Source organism: Hyla sarda, chromosome 2 (genome assembly GCF_029499605.1).
Source record: "Hyla sarda isolate aHylSar1 chromosome 2, aHylSar1.hap1, whole genome shotgun sequence".
NCBI classification, from domain to species: Eukaryota; Metazoa; Chordata; class Amphibia; order Anura; family Hylidae; genus Hyla; species Hyla sarda.
Genome location: NC_079190.1, coordinates 442,810,300 through 442,827,393, shown reverse-complemented (window position 1 = coordinate 442,827,393; position 17,094 = coordinate 442,810,300). Strand labels below are relative to the sequence as shown.

Below are 17,094 nucleotides of genomic sequence, written 5' to 3'. Positions count from 1 at the left end.
TCACACCTCAGATATCTGGAGCAGGATCTTATGAGGAGAGGGCCAAGATACCTGCAGTCTGGAGAAGACACCTTCACACCTGAGACATCTGGAGCAGGATCTTATGAGGAGAGGGCCAAGATACCTGCAGTCTGGAGAAGACACCATCACACCTCAGATATCTGGAGCAGGATCTTATGAGGAGAGGGCCAAGATACATGCAGTCTGGAGAAGACACCTTCACACCTGAGACATCTGGAGCAGGATCTTATGAGGAGAGGGCCAAGATACATGCAGTCTGGAGAAGACACCATCACACCTGAGACATCTGGAGTAGGATCTTATGAGGAGAGGGCCAAGATAACTGCAGTCTGGAGAAGACACCATCACTCCTGAGATATCTGGAGTAGGATCTTATGAGGAGAGGGCCAAGATAACTGCAGTCTGGAGAAGCCACCATCACTCCTGAGCTATCTGGAGTAGGATCTTATGAGGAATGGGTAGGGTCACTGCTGGATCTGCAGCGTAAAATACGCTGCGGATACGTTACTTGTGAACCTACCCTAAAGGAAAACTGTCAGCAGTCACCCGCACTAACTGGTATTGGCTAATAATACTGGTGACGCTGATTAAAATGATGCTAACCTTTCCCAGATCCGTCTCTTTGTTCGGCCGTTATCTTAGTTTTTGTGAATATGGTAATAAGTAACAAGTGGCACGGGCAGGGTTGCGAGATTGCCTTCGGACACTGTGACGTTGCCCCGGCTAATGAATATTAATTTCCTCCCTCCACTTCTCCCCCTCCTCCCCGCTCTGCAAAGCTGTCTTCTACGCATGTGCCGCTTCCTGGGTACACCCAGAAGGGGCCTCGGCGCAGCTTCAGTCCAGCGCTGAAGAGGGGTTTGCAGAGAGGGGAGGAGGGGATGAAGCTGAGGAAGGGCAATCCCGAAGGCAAGCTCATAACCCCGCCCGTGCCACTTTTTCCTCATTACCATATTCACAAAAACTAAGATAATGGCCAAACAAAGCAACGGATCCGGGCAAAGTTAGTATCATTTTAATCAGCGTCACCCGCACTACCAGCCAGTAGCACTGGTTACTGTGGGCGACTTTGCTGATAGTTTTCCTTTAATTGTTACATTTATTTCAAGGAGCATTGTGGGTTTTCCTGTCTTTAACGGAAGGGTCCACGTCTGTATATAAGACACAATGATAACTACTGCAAATGCTAACACATAGCTATCTTGTGGAATGTTTGAGATGATGATTTTTGATTAAAATTCACTAGATCATTCAGGTCCAGTTTATATAAGAACAATAATAAATTTTAAATAAATTTAAAACTAAACACGATATGGTGAGGGAGATTTCCATGAATTGAGGCAAAGACCCCATATTATGGCTGTGTACAACCAGCTTAATACTTGTTCACACATTGCAGATTTGGTCAGTATTCTGCATCATTATTTTGATACCAAAATCGAGAGTGTCTCTTTAACATATTGAAAAACATTTTGTGTTCTCTCTTCTTAACAACCACTGCTGAATGTGGCTTCAAAATATAAATGCTAAAAACTAACCAAATCTGACAATCAAACAAGGCCTAAATATAAACAAGTATTTGCTCCCCTATTAATGTATGTTTCACACTGAATGGTACGTCATTTCCAAGCTGTAGAAACGTTACTTTAACACTTTATGGTCTGATATTCTGTACTGGTTTTCTTGCCTCTTTTGGAATTTCCCAAGAAATTTTTTTTTTCATATTTTCAGACATTTTCAGACAAAGTTCAGTGTTGCATGTGGGTTGTTAGATTTGTTGCAAAGTATGCATCGCACCAAAGAACTGTGGTGTGCAACATCAAATTTGTCAACGGATTTGTCTTTTTATATACTACTATAAGGGTACGCTCACACGTACAGGATCTGCTGCATATTTTCTGCAGCTCATTTTGCTAGCCACTGAAGTCAATGGGGGATATTTATCAAAGGATTTAGACTGTTTTTTCCTGTCTAAATATGTGCGACTTTTGTGCGACTTTTGCTCTAGAGGATTTTTAGAACATGATGCATGCTAGTCTATTTTAGACGGAAATGCATTGGAAAATGCATTGGTGCTGAATTTATCAAAAGCGACTTTTCTGCGACAAGTCGCATCGGTTGAAAGTACGCCGAAATGTCAGACCAGGTTTAAATACAGTCTAAAGCATAGATCCCAAAGTCCGTGCGCAGAATTTATCAAGAGCCGTGCGTCTTTTGATAAATTAGGCGCACAATAGACTAGCCTAACACTCTGTAATGGGTAGCAAAATCAGCTACACAAAATAAGCAGCAGATCCTGTACGTATGACAAAAAAAAATCCTCCTTATGTCTATGGAGGCACAGTAAAGGCCCTATACACCTTTATGGAAACCCTACAATGGCTCCATACAAACAGACCTATAATACATCCATGTACATGTGCTCGAATGACCCGAAACCATTTAGAGTGACAAATATACAATAATAGGGAATAAATATACCGATGGCTGGTGATAGTATGGACAGGTCTTGGTGGGTTTTGAAGGTAAACAATACATAATTGGCCACTTTATACAAAGTGTTACATGTAAATCTATAGTGTTATACAGTACATAATAAGGCTTCTTAGGACTAGCAGCAGAATTTCCTATATATCATCCTCAGAGTCTTGATCTCTCTGCTGTGACTTGAGTAATTCCATCTCCATAGACTGGGCAGATTTCAGCTTGGTATTAACCACCCTGGAAAGAATGAAGAGATCAGCGAATATACCAGAAAACACAACAGTGACAAATACAACCATCGGGAGACTAAAACCAAGTACAGACAGTCAGTAAAGTTATGAGATGGCACAGATAAAGCAGTGAGGTGCCAGAATATAGAATTTTATGGGCTACTGCATTTTTTTTATACTTACCCAGGTTGTCTACAGACCTAGAAACAAGTATTCTTTTAAATAACGCAATAGAAGAAAAGAAGACTGCACTCACCATCCAGTGAAACTTCTTTACTGTAAGTGATTAGGCATATGTACAACGTGCAAGGCAAACATTAAAGAGTAGGAGGCAGAGGTGATGACGGGACAGTACTGTTTCGCACGCTTAGCGTGCTTCCACGAGCCGACACCAGAGGTGTCGGCTCGTGGAAGCACGCTAAGCATGCGAAACAGTACTGTCCCATCATCACCTCTGCCTCCTACTCTTTAATGTTTGCCTTGCACGTTGTACATATGCCTAATCACTTACAGTAAAGAAGTTTTACTGGATGGTGAGTGCAGTCTTCTTTTCTTCTATTGCATTATTTATACTGCATTATATTGGGACTATGAACAACGGTTTCCATGTTAAAGGCAAGGTTCATAGAGGTCTATCAGCAGCTGTGAAAAGTTAACCTCCTTCATCAGTGCAAGTGCCGGTCCACTACTCTCTGGATTTCTTTAAAGGGGTTCTCCGGTGCTTAAACATCTTATCCCTTATCCAAAGGATAGGGGATAAGATGCCAGATCGCGGGAGTCCCGCCGATGAGGACCCCTGGGATCATGCATGCGGCACCCCGTTTGTAATGGCTCCGGGACTGATTACCGGCGACTACAGGGCGGGCGGCATGTGATGTCACGCTCCGCCCCTCAATGCAAGCCTACGGGAGGGGGCGTGATAGCTATCACGCCCCCTCCCGTAGGCTTGCATTGCGGGGCGGCGCGTGACATTACAAGCCAGCGCAGGCGTGACGTCACACGCCGCCCGCCCTGTAGTCGCCCGTAATCAGACCCGGAGCGAACACGCTCCGGGGACTGATTACAAACGGGGTACCGCGTGCATGATCCCGGGGGTCCCCAGCGGCGGGACTCCCGCGATCAGGCATCTTATCACCTATTCTTTGGATAGGGGATAAGATGTTTAAGCACCGGAGAACCTCTTTAAGTATTCTTTTAACATTTGCCGACTGCGAGTCATTGTCCACATAAAACAGACCTGGACCTGGCATAAAACTAAGGCTGGGCTCACATCACATTTTCTGGGCTCATTTTTGCGCTGTATGTGCTTTTACAACTGGACCTAAAACCGTGGTTGACCACAGTTTTAGGTCTGGTGAAAAAGCGCATACAGCGCAAAAATGAGCCGACCGGACTGAACGTTTCACTCCGGCCGGCTCATTGCATGGTTGGCTGAGCAACAGAACACGCCGCAAATTTTTTCTTCTATCAAGTTATTCATATATCTTTTAATGTCTAAATTTCAAGTTATATTAAATGTGAAAAAAATAGAAACTTTCTGGCTCCATATAAAGGACATAGGGGGGGGATTTATCAAATCCTGTCCAGAGGAAAAGTTGCACAGGTGCCCATAGCAACCAATCAGATCGCTTCTTTCATTTTTAACAAGGCCGATCTGATTGGTTGCTATGGGCAACTGGGCAACTTTTCCTCTGGACAGGTTTTGATAAATCTCCCCCATATAGTCTGTATTCAGTCCATAGGTGCTGTACTATGGATTCATCTAACACAGATCCCTAATGTGGCACAGAAAATTACCCCATTTGTGACCCCCTTCATACCTGGATATGTACATCTCCATGTAAACAGTAGAATATGAAGCTCACATATGTCTGCTTTGGCCTACAATAATATCAGTGTTTTCTATTATATAACCTGCCTCAACCCACAGACATCTTATCCCCTATGCAAAGGATAGGGGATAAGATGTCTGATTGCGGGGGTCCCTCCGCTGGCACCCCCCACAATCTCCATCAGCACCCGGCATTCTAAACAGTATGTTTAGAATGCTGGGTTCCCATGACGGGAGATGTGACGTCACATCACGCCCCCTCCATTCATGTCTTTGACGTCATGTCCTCCATTTATCTTTATGGGAGATCCAGGGATACAGCATTCGGCTATCTCAGGTTCTCCCATAGAGATACATGGAAGGGGCATTTTGGCCACCGCTTTGTGCGGGGGTTAACACGCTCCGTTCCAAGAGAGCCAGGGTCCCGTGCAGGAGATCTAAAACTTGTATAGGGGATACATTTTTTCTGCATGATAGTACTCCTTTAAATGAGTTGGCCAACTAATAGCATTCATTACTTTTGTGGGAATAACAGCAATAGCCAAGCTGACCTCACCAGCAGAATAGTGAGTGCAGCTCTGGAGTATAATACAGGATATAACTCAGCATCAGTACAGGATAAGTAATGTAATGTTTGTACACCAGTGTTTCCCAACCAGGGTTCCACCAGATGTTGAAAAAATACAACTCCCAGCATGCCTGGAAAGCCTCTGGCTGTCCAGGCATCCTGGGAGTTGTAGTTTTGCAACACTTGGAGGCACCCTGGTTGGAAAACACTGTTGTACACAGTGACCCCACCAGCAGAATAGTGAGTGCAGCTCTGGAGCTCACATGTATATACTGTATATCAGTGTCTTCCAACCAGGGTGCTGGGAGTTGTAGCTTTGCAACAGCTGGAGGCACCCAGGTTAGGAAACACTGCTGTATACAGTGGTACAGTGTATACAGTAGCACAACAGCAGATTGCAGGAAGAATTTATCAGATACACTCTACTCTCCTGGCTGCTCCGGGATATTTAGCTCCGCCCCCACAAGTCACATGATCATGACATCACCAAAGGTCCTCAAAGACATCACTCCCTGTTTTTTAGAGACTGCTGACCAGGACCTGAATGATGCAGGGGGAGATTTTGGGTTAAAAAAGATGGCATGTGCGGGCCCCCACTCACCGAGCAGCTCAGGATTCGGCTGAGGAGGGCGCATGTGCATCTCCCGTGCGCTCCTCTCTACCGGCCTGCCGGGACCACGTCGCACGTCATCGCTAACGTGACGTCCCGCTCTCCTTCCAGGCAGCCACTGCGCTACTTTTAAAGGGCTGATAGGTAATAAAGCAATAAGGGAAGCACATCCGTGCCTCCTTTACGGATGCGCAGTTGCGCCTGCTGAGGCGACCCACACACTGCAGCGGCTGCTGGGAACATAAGAATAAAAAAGGGGGAACACGTTTACGCCCCCTTTACAAAGGTTGCAGCTGCGCCTGAGGCGACTGCCTCTGTCGCCTCATGGCAGCTACGGCTCTGGGTGCGTCTATAGACTGTCCAGTCTAAGTATACACTGTCAAATGTGTCTATTGTTGCTCAATCTAAATACACAAGTAACAATGTTACTTACCATGAGACAACGCCATAATTCACACCAACAAGCAAGAGTGCAAAGGCGTAGTGCCAACAGTAGCACATTGTAACGAACATGATGTTACCATGATCATTCTGGCTCCACTCGGGTCCACCTCCGGGGGGATACAGCACGAATCCAATCTAAAAGGAAATTCAGAATTCAAGTTTATTATTAATCTCATTACTCATCATGGAACAATATCATACGTAATAAAAGTTATTCACATTAAAGTGTACCTGTGACATGTCCTGGAGTCTAGTCTCCAAACTATGGACCTCCAGCTGTTGCAAAACTACAACTCCCAGCATGCCCGGACAGCCAACGGCTGTCCGGGCATGCTGGGAGTTGTAGTTTTGCAACAGCTGGAGGTTGACAATTTGGAGACCACTGTCCTAGAGACATATGAAAAGGTTTGATCGATAGGGGTCAGACCCCCTACTGATCATCAGAACCAGCAGGGGGAAGCGCGCAGCTGAACAATTCTCTTTTTAACACGCTGTGGAAGATCTTCCTATAGACGTCAATGGAAGAGCGGGGGGAGGAATGCGAGGGGTTATCCAGGAAAAACTTTTTTTATATATATCAACTGGCTCCAGAAAGTTAAACAGATTTGTAAATTACTTCTATTAAAAAATCTTAATCCTTTCAGTACTTATGAGCTTCTGAAGTTAAGGTTGTTCTTTTCTGTCTAAGTCCTCTCTGATGACGCCTGTCTCGGGAACCGCCCAGTTTAGAAGCAAATCCCCATAGCAAACCTCTTCTAAACTTGGCGTTTCCCGAGACACGTGTCATCAGAGAGCACTTAGACAGAAAAGAACAACCTTAACTCCAGAAACTCATAAGTACTGAAAGGATTAAGATTTTTTAATAGAAGTAATTTACAAATCTGTTTAACTTTCTGGAGCCAGTTGATATATATTAAAAAGTTTTTGCCTGGGATACCCCTTTAACAAGTGCTTCTCCCCGCTGGTTCTAAGGATCAGTTGGGGTCTGAATCTCACACCCTGAGTGATCAAAACTTTTGAAATGTTTCTAGGACATTTGTAAAAAGTTATTTAAAGTGACAGTGCCAGTTTAAAGGAGAAGACTCGTGGTGAAAAAGTTATCCCCTTTCTTCAGGATAGGGGATAAGTTTTAGATTGCGGGGTCCGACTGCTGGGGCCCCCTGATCTCCTGTATAGAGCCCCGGCTCTCCCCGGGAGCAGTGCGTCACAACCCCCACGCCTCCTCCATAAGGCTAAGTTTCCACTTTTTTCAGTGAAAAAATGCTACGGCCAGATGTTAGCTGCAAGTCAATAGAAAAAAACGCAAAATGCCTTTTCCACTTGGCGTTTTTCAGTTTGCCTTTTTTCTTTTTTTTATCCATTTTTGCATTTTTTCACTCCTCTTTGGCCTTTTACTGCTCCTTGGTATTTTTTCAAAACGCAGCATGTTGAGACTATGGCGTTTTTTTTTTCACTGAAATTGTGGTATTTCAAGTCTATGGGAATGAAAAAACGCCAAGAAAAGCGACGTGGGTTTTAACTTTGGTGTTTTTGCAGGCGGTTTTTTTTTTTTTTGGGGACTTTAGGGATCCAAAAAAGGGATGGAGATACCTTTTTTTTTTTTTTTTTTTATTAAATTTCGTAGGGCACCATTAAAAAAAAAATACAGTAGGAAGGAAAAAATAGTATTTAACTAAATTTATATATTTTTTAGAACAGGGACCAATTTATGTGGGTGGGCAAGAACATAAAAATGTAGCTGGCAATATAAAAAATGTATAAAGGGGCCATTTAATTGTAAACATAATATATTTTTTTATAATTTATTTTGAGAAACTTTTTATTAGTAATGTATTTTAATTGTGTTTAATAAAGTGTGTATGTGTTTTTTTTTTTACTTTTGCTTCTTTATTTTTACATTATTTAGGTACTACTACTGCTCCCAGCATGGAACAGGCTGTTCCATGATGGGAGTAGTAGTACCTGTGCTAATAGACAGATCGCCCCGTGTGTCACTTCTGACACCCGTTGCGATCCTCCTATATAATAAATATTTCCCGCTGAGAGCAGTGATTGACCAGATGGTGTCAGCCAATCACTGCTTTTAGCGGCATATACGAATCTGTGATGTGAAGATAACTTAACATCACAGAAGGCAGGGGACAAGAGAAGTGTGGCCGCCCGCCCACTTCTATAGCTTATACAGGAGGATTGCAGCGGGTGTCAGGAGTGACACCCGCTGTGATATGTCCTTTACTGCAGGTACTACTGCTCCCAACATGGAGCACACTCTGTTCCATGCTGGGAGCTGTAGTACCTGCATTAATAGACAGATCGCAATGGGTGTCAGAAGTGACACCCACTGCGATCTGTCTATTAATGCAGTATTTTAGCAGCTACTGTAAATTGAATTCCAGCAGAGATCTGCTAGTAAAAAAAAAAATTGGATAAAGGGGGAACATCGTGTTCATGGCACAAGAATATTATATTAGGGAGCCTTACGTCAGATTAAACTAATTATGAGCGTCTTTAAGACAACCCCACTAATATGTTTTCTACCCTTCTGAGAGGGTATATCTAAAAAGGAGTGATCTTTAATATAACAGCCACTAGATTGTTTCCTATGACACTGATGACGACAACCATACTTACCTGTTCCTGTTCAGTGGTTCCGTTGTCTTGCTATCGTCCTCCGTATATTCCGTTTAGGGGCCGGTGTGCGCACAGGCAGAGCTTCCTGATGTCACCTCTGCTGGTTCCTGCTGCAAGTAGGCCGGGGGAAACAACCATGGCGTCAGGAAAGAAGCTCTGCCCAAGCCTCAAGCTGGCTCCGGAATGGAAGATACAAAAGGATGATAGAAGGACGACGGGACCACAGAATGGGATCAGGTAAGTATGGTTGTCATCAGTGTCACCTGCACGACACACCTGTACACTGATGACAGTTTTCCTTTAAAGAATTACCTATATTGTCTTTGTTTTTGTAATGTTGCAGATAAATGGATGGTAAAAAAAAAGGAAACACGCGTGAATGATGAGAACATAGCACATTAATTTCTAAATTCAACCAACTGACTCTTATAGACTATGGGTGCATTCACACCACGTTTTAGCCCTCCGGCTGCCAGATCCGGCAGGGAAGTTAAAAAACCGTCCGCTGCCATATCCCTGCACCACATCCAGATAATTTAAATGAGCTGGCCAGAGTCAGATTGAGCTCATTTTTGCACCATATCAGTTTTATTGCCGGACTGAAAATCATGGCATACCATGGTTTTTAGTCCAGCAACTTAACCGGATACGGTGCAAAAATTAGCCGATCGGAGTCACAATCTGACTTCCTCCAACTCATTTAAATAAATAGGATGCAACATGGGTCCGGCATCCGGATGGCTAAAACGTGGTGTTAACCCAGCCTACAAATGATAACGCAGTTCCGTTACAAAATCAAAACACAAAACAGAAATGTGAATAAAACCATTTAAATGTACAAGCAATATTTTCTAATAAATAAATAAAAATTAATTTATATAAAACTGTACACATGGAAGTAAGGATAAGCCCACACTATATATTGATCTAGAGCAGAGTTCCTAAACCTCTAGCTCTCCAGGTGCTGCAAAACTACCATCAAGTGCTGAGAGCCAAAGCCAATGATTGCTGTATATTTGATTGTGACCACATGAGGGCAGCAGAGCTGTACAATATGAAATGTGCAATTGAAAACCTAACAAGCTGCAAAACATGTATGTAAATTGGCTTAATAAATCAATTAAAAACAACTTCTGACATGTTGCTCAGATATTTCGGAAGTTGTTGATCGCACTGAGACCCGCAGCTCGCCATCGTGAGTTATTTGCCAGGGAAGAGGGTGGCAATGCCCTCTGCTCCCAAGTAGATTGGCAGATCTGGGTTTATGCTATTTTACAACTTTTTTAGGGGGTTTAGTTTTTACACATTACTCTTGACGATAATACTGACTTGTTATCTTTATTCTGTTTGTCAATAAGATTATAAAAATACCCACATTTACATAGATTTTGTACTATCCAACTACTTCTTAGAAAGTAAAACTTTTTTTTTTTTAATTGCCCTATTCTAACCTCTATAACTTTTTTATTTTTCCCTCTACAGGGCTCTCTGAGGGCTCTTTTTCTGCCATGTAGTTTTTATTGGCAGCATTTCATATACCGTGTTTCTCCGAAAATAAGCCCGGGTCTTATATTAATTTTAGTTCCAAAAAACACACTAGGGCTTATTTTCAGGGTAGGGCTTATTTATGGGGGGCTGCAGGGGTGTGGAGGATGGGGGGCTGTGGGAGGATAGGGGGGCTGTAGAAGTGTGGAGGATGGGGGGGCTGTAGCAGTGTGGAGGATGGGGGGCTGTGGGAGGATAGGGGGGCTGTAGAAGTGTGGAGGATGGGGGGGCTGTAGCAGTGTGGAGGATGGGGGGCTGTGGGAGGATGGGGGGGCTGTAGCAGTGTGGAGGATGGGGGGGCTGTAGCATTGTGGAGGATGGGGGGCTGTGGGAGGATGGGGGGCTGTAGAAGTGTGGAGGATGGGGGGGCTGTAGCAGTGTGGAGGATGGGGGGCTGTAGAAGTGTGGAGGATGGGGGGCTGTGGGAGGATGGGGGGCTGTAGCAGTGTGGAGGATGGGGGGCTGTGGGAGGATAGGGGGGCTGTAGAAGTGTGGAGGATGGGGGGGCTGTAGCAGTGTGGAGGATGGGGGGCTGTGGGAGGATGGGGGGCTGTAGCAGTGTGGAGGATGGGGGGGCTGTAGCATTGTGGAGGATGGGGGGCTGTGGGAGGATGGGGGGCTGTAGAAGTGTGGAGGATGGGGGGGCTGTAGCAGTGTGGAGGATGGGGGGCTGTAGAAGTGTGGAGGATGGGGGGCTGTGGGAGGATGGGGGGCTGTAGCAGTGTGGAGGATGGGGGGCTGTAGCAGTGTGGAGGATGGGGGGCTGTAGCAGTGTGGAGGATGCCGCACCCCCCCCCCATCTTCCACACTGCTACAGCCCCCCATCCTCCCACAGCCCCCCATCCTCCACACTGCTACAGCCCCCCATCATCCCACAGCCCCCCATCCTCCACACTGCTACAGCCCCCCCCCCCATCCTCCACACTGCTACAGCCCCCCATCCGCTGGCAGGGTTTATTTTGGGGGAAACACGGTAGCTGGGACGTATCTCATACTATTTACTATAATAAAATCTGCTTTTTTCCACCATTTATGCTATTTACCATATGAAATCAATAATATCACATTTTATTAGCTTACATTACTGTTCAGGCAATTAATCTGTCTCAGCTGAAGCACAGGCTGGGACTAAGTACAGAAAGTAAGGGTGGGACTAGCACTCTTCTGTGCTCACTCCTGAGGGGGTTACAAAACAGCCTGCAGTAACTGTATGGAGAGATCCAGCACAGTACAGCAGATGCAAGGAGGAAGTGAATGCATGGTGAGTGTGGGCGGGTTCAGTTCTTGGACACACCCCTTCATGAGCAGTGGATGTCAGAATGAGTGAGCAGCAGAATAAAGGGATTTGTTAGCCAAATACAAATGCTACACACATAAACAAGACATTTAAAGCATGCACAAGACTAATGAGTAACATATATTAGCATTATTTTTCGACAGGTTTGACAGTACTTCGACAGTACTTCTATTAATGCTTATAGTTGGAATGCTTATGTCAGAAGCTCATGGTCTTCACCTACCTGCCAGAACCAGCTGCCTTGTAGGATACACAGACTTGACCTGAACAATTCAAGTATAATGTTTCCCCGGAAGAAGACCTCCAAAAATGTGCACAGTGCTCCCCCAAAAATTGCAAATAGGAGGAGTACGTGAACGTGCATATCTAGCTCCTGTCTGCCATGTACATGGTAATAAAATAGGAATCCTGAAACAAGAACAAAGAAACAGTAAAGGGATGTTCTAAACGCTGGAGCCAGCACCGGGAGCTTGTGACGTCATAGCCCCATCGTGACCCCGCCCCTTCAATGCAAGTCTATGGGAGGGGGCGTGACGGCAGTCACGCCCCCTCCCATAGACTTGCATTGAGGGGGTGGGGCATGATGTCATGATGGGGCGGGGCTATGACATCACGAGCGCCAAGCGCCAGCTCCAGTTTGTCCCAAACGCTCAGCAGCGGAGTACCCCTTTAAGTACAAATCAAACCAAATATCACAGCCATGTAGAAGCAGAACATACCTTCCACAAAGACGGCAATCGCCAGCATCAGTCTGTCCATAGCTACAGGAACAGCCTTGGTGGTATGAGTGATGATATCTACCACCCCGGAGATGCCATAGAAGAAATACATGGTGGAGTGCTGCCAGTTCATTAGATGGCTCCACTGCTTCTCCTCATGGTTGTACAATCTGAGATGAGGCCCATCTGGTACAAACTGTTCAGCCAACATCCCTGAAAGAGAATCAATGGAGGTTCACACATCTGATAGAAATGACAAAAATAGTAACATTATAGCCCCCACCCATGTCCCATTGTGTTCTCCAGTGCTGCTGTGCATTATAACGAAATGCAGAATTGTATACAAATAGAGCTGAGCGAACTTCCAGTAATTCGATTCGTCACGAACTTCACGGCTCGGCAGTTGATGACTTTAGCCTGCATAAATTAGTTCAGCTTTCAGGTGCTCCGGTGGCTGGAGACTCTCCTAGGGCTGTATCCAACTTTCCAGCCCACTGGAGCACCTGAAAGCTGAACTAATTTATGCAGGCTAAAGTCAGCAACTGTCGAGTTGAGAAGTTCGTGACGAATCGAATTACTGGAAGTTCGCTCATCTCTATATACGAACATCCCACGGTAATGTAAGAGTAGGATATAAAGAAAGTGGAAACAGATCTCAGTGTGTGTTTGTTGTGTTTTTAAATGAATTATTCTGAACTCAGTTCATCCTTCAAAACAAAAAACACACAGGGGGTTTATCAAGACTGGAGTCCCAAACGCCGGTCTAAATAAATCCCTCGCTGTCGCAACGGCTTGCTGGATTTCTGTAGAGGTAAACTCTTCTGCAGAGATCCAAGGAACCTGTGTGCGCTCCCCGAAATCTCCAGCAAGTGTAAGAATATGTTCACACTTCGGAATGTCGGCACGGAAAATCTCAGTGCGGACATTCCGGGAACTGCGGGAATGCACCTTCTCACCTGCAAGAATGCACCTTCTCACCCGCGGAAATGCACCTTCTCACCCGCGGAAATGCACCTTCTCACCCGCGGGAATGCACCTTCTCACCCGCGGGAATGCACCTTCTCACCCGCGGGAATGCACCTTCTCACCCGCGGGAATGCGCCTTCTCCCCCGCGGGAATGCGCCTTCTCCCCCGCAGGAATGCGCCTTCTCACCCGCAGGAATGCTCCTTCTCACCCGCAGGAATGCGCCTTCTCACCCGCAGGAATGCTCCTTCTCACCCGCAGGAATGCTCCTTCTCACCCGCAGGAATGCGCCTTCTCACCCGCAGGAATGCGCCTTTTCACCCGCAGGAATGCGCCTTCTCCCCCGCAGGAATGCGCCTTCTCCCCCGCAGGAATGCGCCTTCTCATAGACAGCTATGCCAGTGTTTCCCAACCAAGTCCTCAAGGCACACCAACAGTCCAGGATTAAAATTTTTCCCTGTTTTCCCTTATTCCAATGGAGTAACTGAAAAAACCCGGAATGTTGGTGTTCCTTGAGGACTGGGTTGGGAAACACTGAGCTATGCATTCCGCGCGGAGTCCACAGACAGAATAAACAGGTTAATTCTTTCTGCAGAAGCGGAATTTGGAAACAACTGGCATCAGGTTGGCCCCATGCAGTATGAGAGAAAACACACAATCAGGTTGCATTGCTGTTTGTAACTCCATTATGTCAGTTTCTAATAGTAATTAATGGAAAAATTTTATTGCAGTACAGGAAACTACAATGTTAACAAGAGTTCGGGTGTGTTACAGCTAGAGATGAGCGAACTTACAGTAAATTTGATTCGTCACGAACTTCTCGGCTCGGCAGTTGATGCCTTATCCTGCGTAAATTAGTTCAGCTTTCCGGTGCTCCGGTGGGCTGGAAAAGGTGGATACATTCCTAGGAAAGAGTCTCCTAGGACTGTATCCACCTTTTCCAGCCCACGGGAGCACCTGAAAGCTGAACTAATTTATGCAGGAAAAGTCATCAACTGCCGAGCCGAGAAGTTTGTGACGAATCGAATTTACTGTAAGTTCGCTCATCTCTAGTTATAGCACCTGGGTGTAACGAGAGTCTCCACGCTACTCAGTATATATCCAGTCCAGCATAAATAGCACTTGTACAATAAATGTGTTCCAGGACTTTAACACTTTTACTTCCAATACTTCTTCATACAAAAGATTATTTTCATACAGGAATAGTGCACTTGAACACAATGCAAAATCCCGCAGTGCATACTCGCCAATGCGCGGTCACAGCATTACAACAGACCTCCAGCCGGAGCGCCATGTGAACATGTCCATTAGCGCTGTGAACCTTGCTTTCTTCTGAGACCAGCGTAAGAGGCTCGCCAGCCGGCTGGTGACCCTCTTACACTTTTTTCCATGTTTCCTTGGCTTCTTTATGCACATTAATACACGTTTACCTGGGGTGTCCAAACTTTTGATCCCCACTGTATCCTGTGGTGGAGAGCAGCGGATGCCATTCATTTCCATTTATTTTACATGGAAGAATGTCAGTCCGGAATTACGCCAGAATATTCCACACAGAAACTCAGCTGCAGCAGAGTCCCATTGTATTCCATGGGATTCCGCTGAACTGTTCACATGGTGAAAATTCTGATTCTGGCATCCGCAGAAAGAATAGACTTGTCCTCACGGCTTTGTTCACACGGCAAAATATTGGCAGAATGTCCAGCTGGAAAATTGGACCATTTGGAAATGCGCTGTCTTCATAGACAGCAATATATTTCAAAGCAGACTCCACATAAAGAATTGTTTTTTTCCAGCGCAAAAACACTGCAGTGTTCATAGTGCAGCAGAATCCCATTAAAAGCAATGCTGCAATGGAATCTCTGAGCAGGATTTTTTTTGCCGGATTCTGCTCAGAACTTCTGTCGCGTGAACAAGGCCTTAAAGGAGTACTCCGGTGAAAAACTTTTTTTTTATAAATCAACTGGTGCCAGAAAGTTAAACAGATTTGTAAATGACTTCTATTAAAAAATCTTTATCCTTCCTGTACTTATTAGCTGCTGAATACTACAGTGGAAATTCTTTTCTTTTTGAAACAAAGAGCTGTCTGCTGACAGCATGAGCACAGTGCTCTCTGCTGACATCTCTGTCCATTTTAGGAACTGCCCAGAACAGCATATGTTTGCTATGGGGATTTCCTTTTACTCTGGACAGTTCCTAAAATGGTCAGAGATGTCAGCAGAGAGCACTGTGCTCATGATGTCAGCAGACAGCTCTGTGTTTCAAACGGAAAATAATTTCCACTGTAGTATTCAGCTTCTAATAAGTACAGGAAGGATTAATATTTTTTAATAGAAGTAATTTACAAATCTGTTTAACTTTCTGGCACCTGTTGATTTAAAAAAAAAATAAAGTTTTTCACCGGAGTACCCCTTGAAAGGGGTACTCCGCCACCAGGTATCTCCTCCCCTATCCAAAAGATCTAGGCATCTTATTCCCTATCTGCTCAGCACCTGCATGCATGAATGGAGGGGGCGTGGAGTGATGTCACGACTGCTGCCGGAACCCAACGTTTTGGATAGGGGATAGGGGGAAAGATATTTAGCAGCAGACTACCCCTTTAACCTGCTCTTCCCTGCAACCTTTCCTTATAATAAAAGTTCCCTACCCAGACTGCATTTCTGCATCACATATCCTGGCTGTGACTGACCCATGAGAAAATGGTGCAAGTAGCAGAAAATGTATGAAAAGCTGTTCTTGGCGCATGTCCATACAGCCTTTCTATTGTTTAAGTGCAAATATATGACGACCTCAGGACTGGTCAACCTGACATTACTGAAATATTTTTACCTACAAACCTAAAGAGAAAATAGAATGGAAGCACTTACCTATCAAAGCAAAGATTGCCTTCACTGCTCCTTCTATGACTTCAACGCGCTGAAATCCAACTTTTGACCCAAAAAAGCAAATCTTCTTATTTTTCCTGCAGGCATACTTCAGCGGGTACTTCACTGACCACCAAAGACCAAATAGGAGGAAAAAGCTCCCTGGCAGTGCATGCCCTTTAAAATTTGCCATAGTTCTGGTTATTAAGTCCCTGTGAATAAAAAAAACATTAAATAAAATACAGGCTGAAATACGACTTCCACAGACAGACTGTGTAAAGAAATACTAAATCTAGAAATGGTTGATTTAAGTAAATATGAGATTAGGCTGTGGTCCATGCTGTGTTAGGGCTTTCATTAGACCCATTCGTCCTCATTCTGCTGAATAGGGAGGCCGGCATATACTGGAACGGAGGCCAATGGCCATGAATTTTAATGGTCCTAATGGAGTGAGACTCAGTTCGAGGCATATACAATAAGGTGATTTTAGTACTTACCTGCCAGACAGTAATGGACATGCTTAGGAAGGGTCAGTGCTTGTCTTGGGGCTAAATGGCTATGTTGTGAGATTACCATAACACTTTAGCTAGCTTTTTGTGAAACGGTTACTTCCTGTTGGAGTTTCCTCCCCTCAACTACAAGTCCCATGATTCCTTGGTTGGAAGTGTGAGCAGGGCTGTGGAGTCGGAGTCGAGGAGTCGGACGAAATTTTGGGTACCTGGAGTCGGAGTCGGCAAACAATGCACTGACACCGACTCCTACTAAATTTAGATTGGAAAAAAAAAAAAACGGGACCCCGGCGATCTGACATCTTATCCCCTATCCTTTGGATAGGGGATAAGATGTCTACAGGCGGAGTACCCCTTTAAACATAACTATATGATTCTA

General features: G+C 45.0%; 1 protein-coding gene across 2 annotated transcripts in view; it reads right to left on the bottom strand.

Moving 5' to 3' along the window:
* Nucleotides 1-1,012: 1,012 nt before the first annotated feature.
* Nucleotides 1,013-17,094, bottom strand: part of TMEM45A (transmembrane protein 45A) — a 51,532-nt gene continuing 35,450 nt past the window's right edge. For both annotated transcript variants that reach the window (XM_056559296.1, XM_056559297.1), the window contains exons 2-6: nucleotides 16,210-16,418; nucleotides 12,381-12,593; nucleotides 11,885-12,069; nucleotides 6,178-6,323; nucleotides 1,013-2,742 (exon numbers count right to left, since the gene is read on the bottom strand). In XM_056559296.1, coding sequence (XP_056415271.1) covers nucleotides 2,649-2,742; nucleotides 6,178-6,323; nucleotides 11,885-12,069; nucleotides 12,381-12,593; nucleotides 16,210-16,418 — 847 coding nt within the window. In that variant the 3' untranslated portion in view covers nucleotides 1,013-2,648. The remainder of the gene's footprint in view (nucleotides 2,743-6,177; nucleotides 6,324-11,884; nucleotides 12,070-12,380; nucleotides 12,594-16,209; nucleotides 16,419-17,094) is intronic.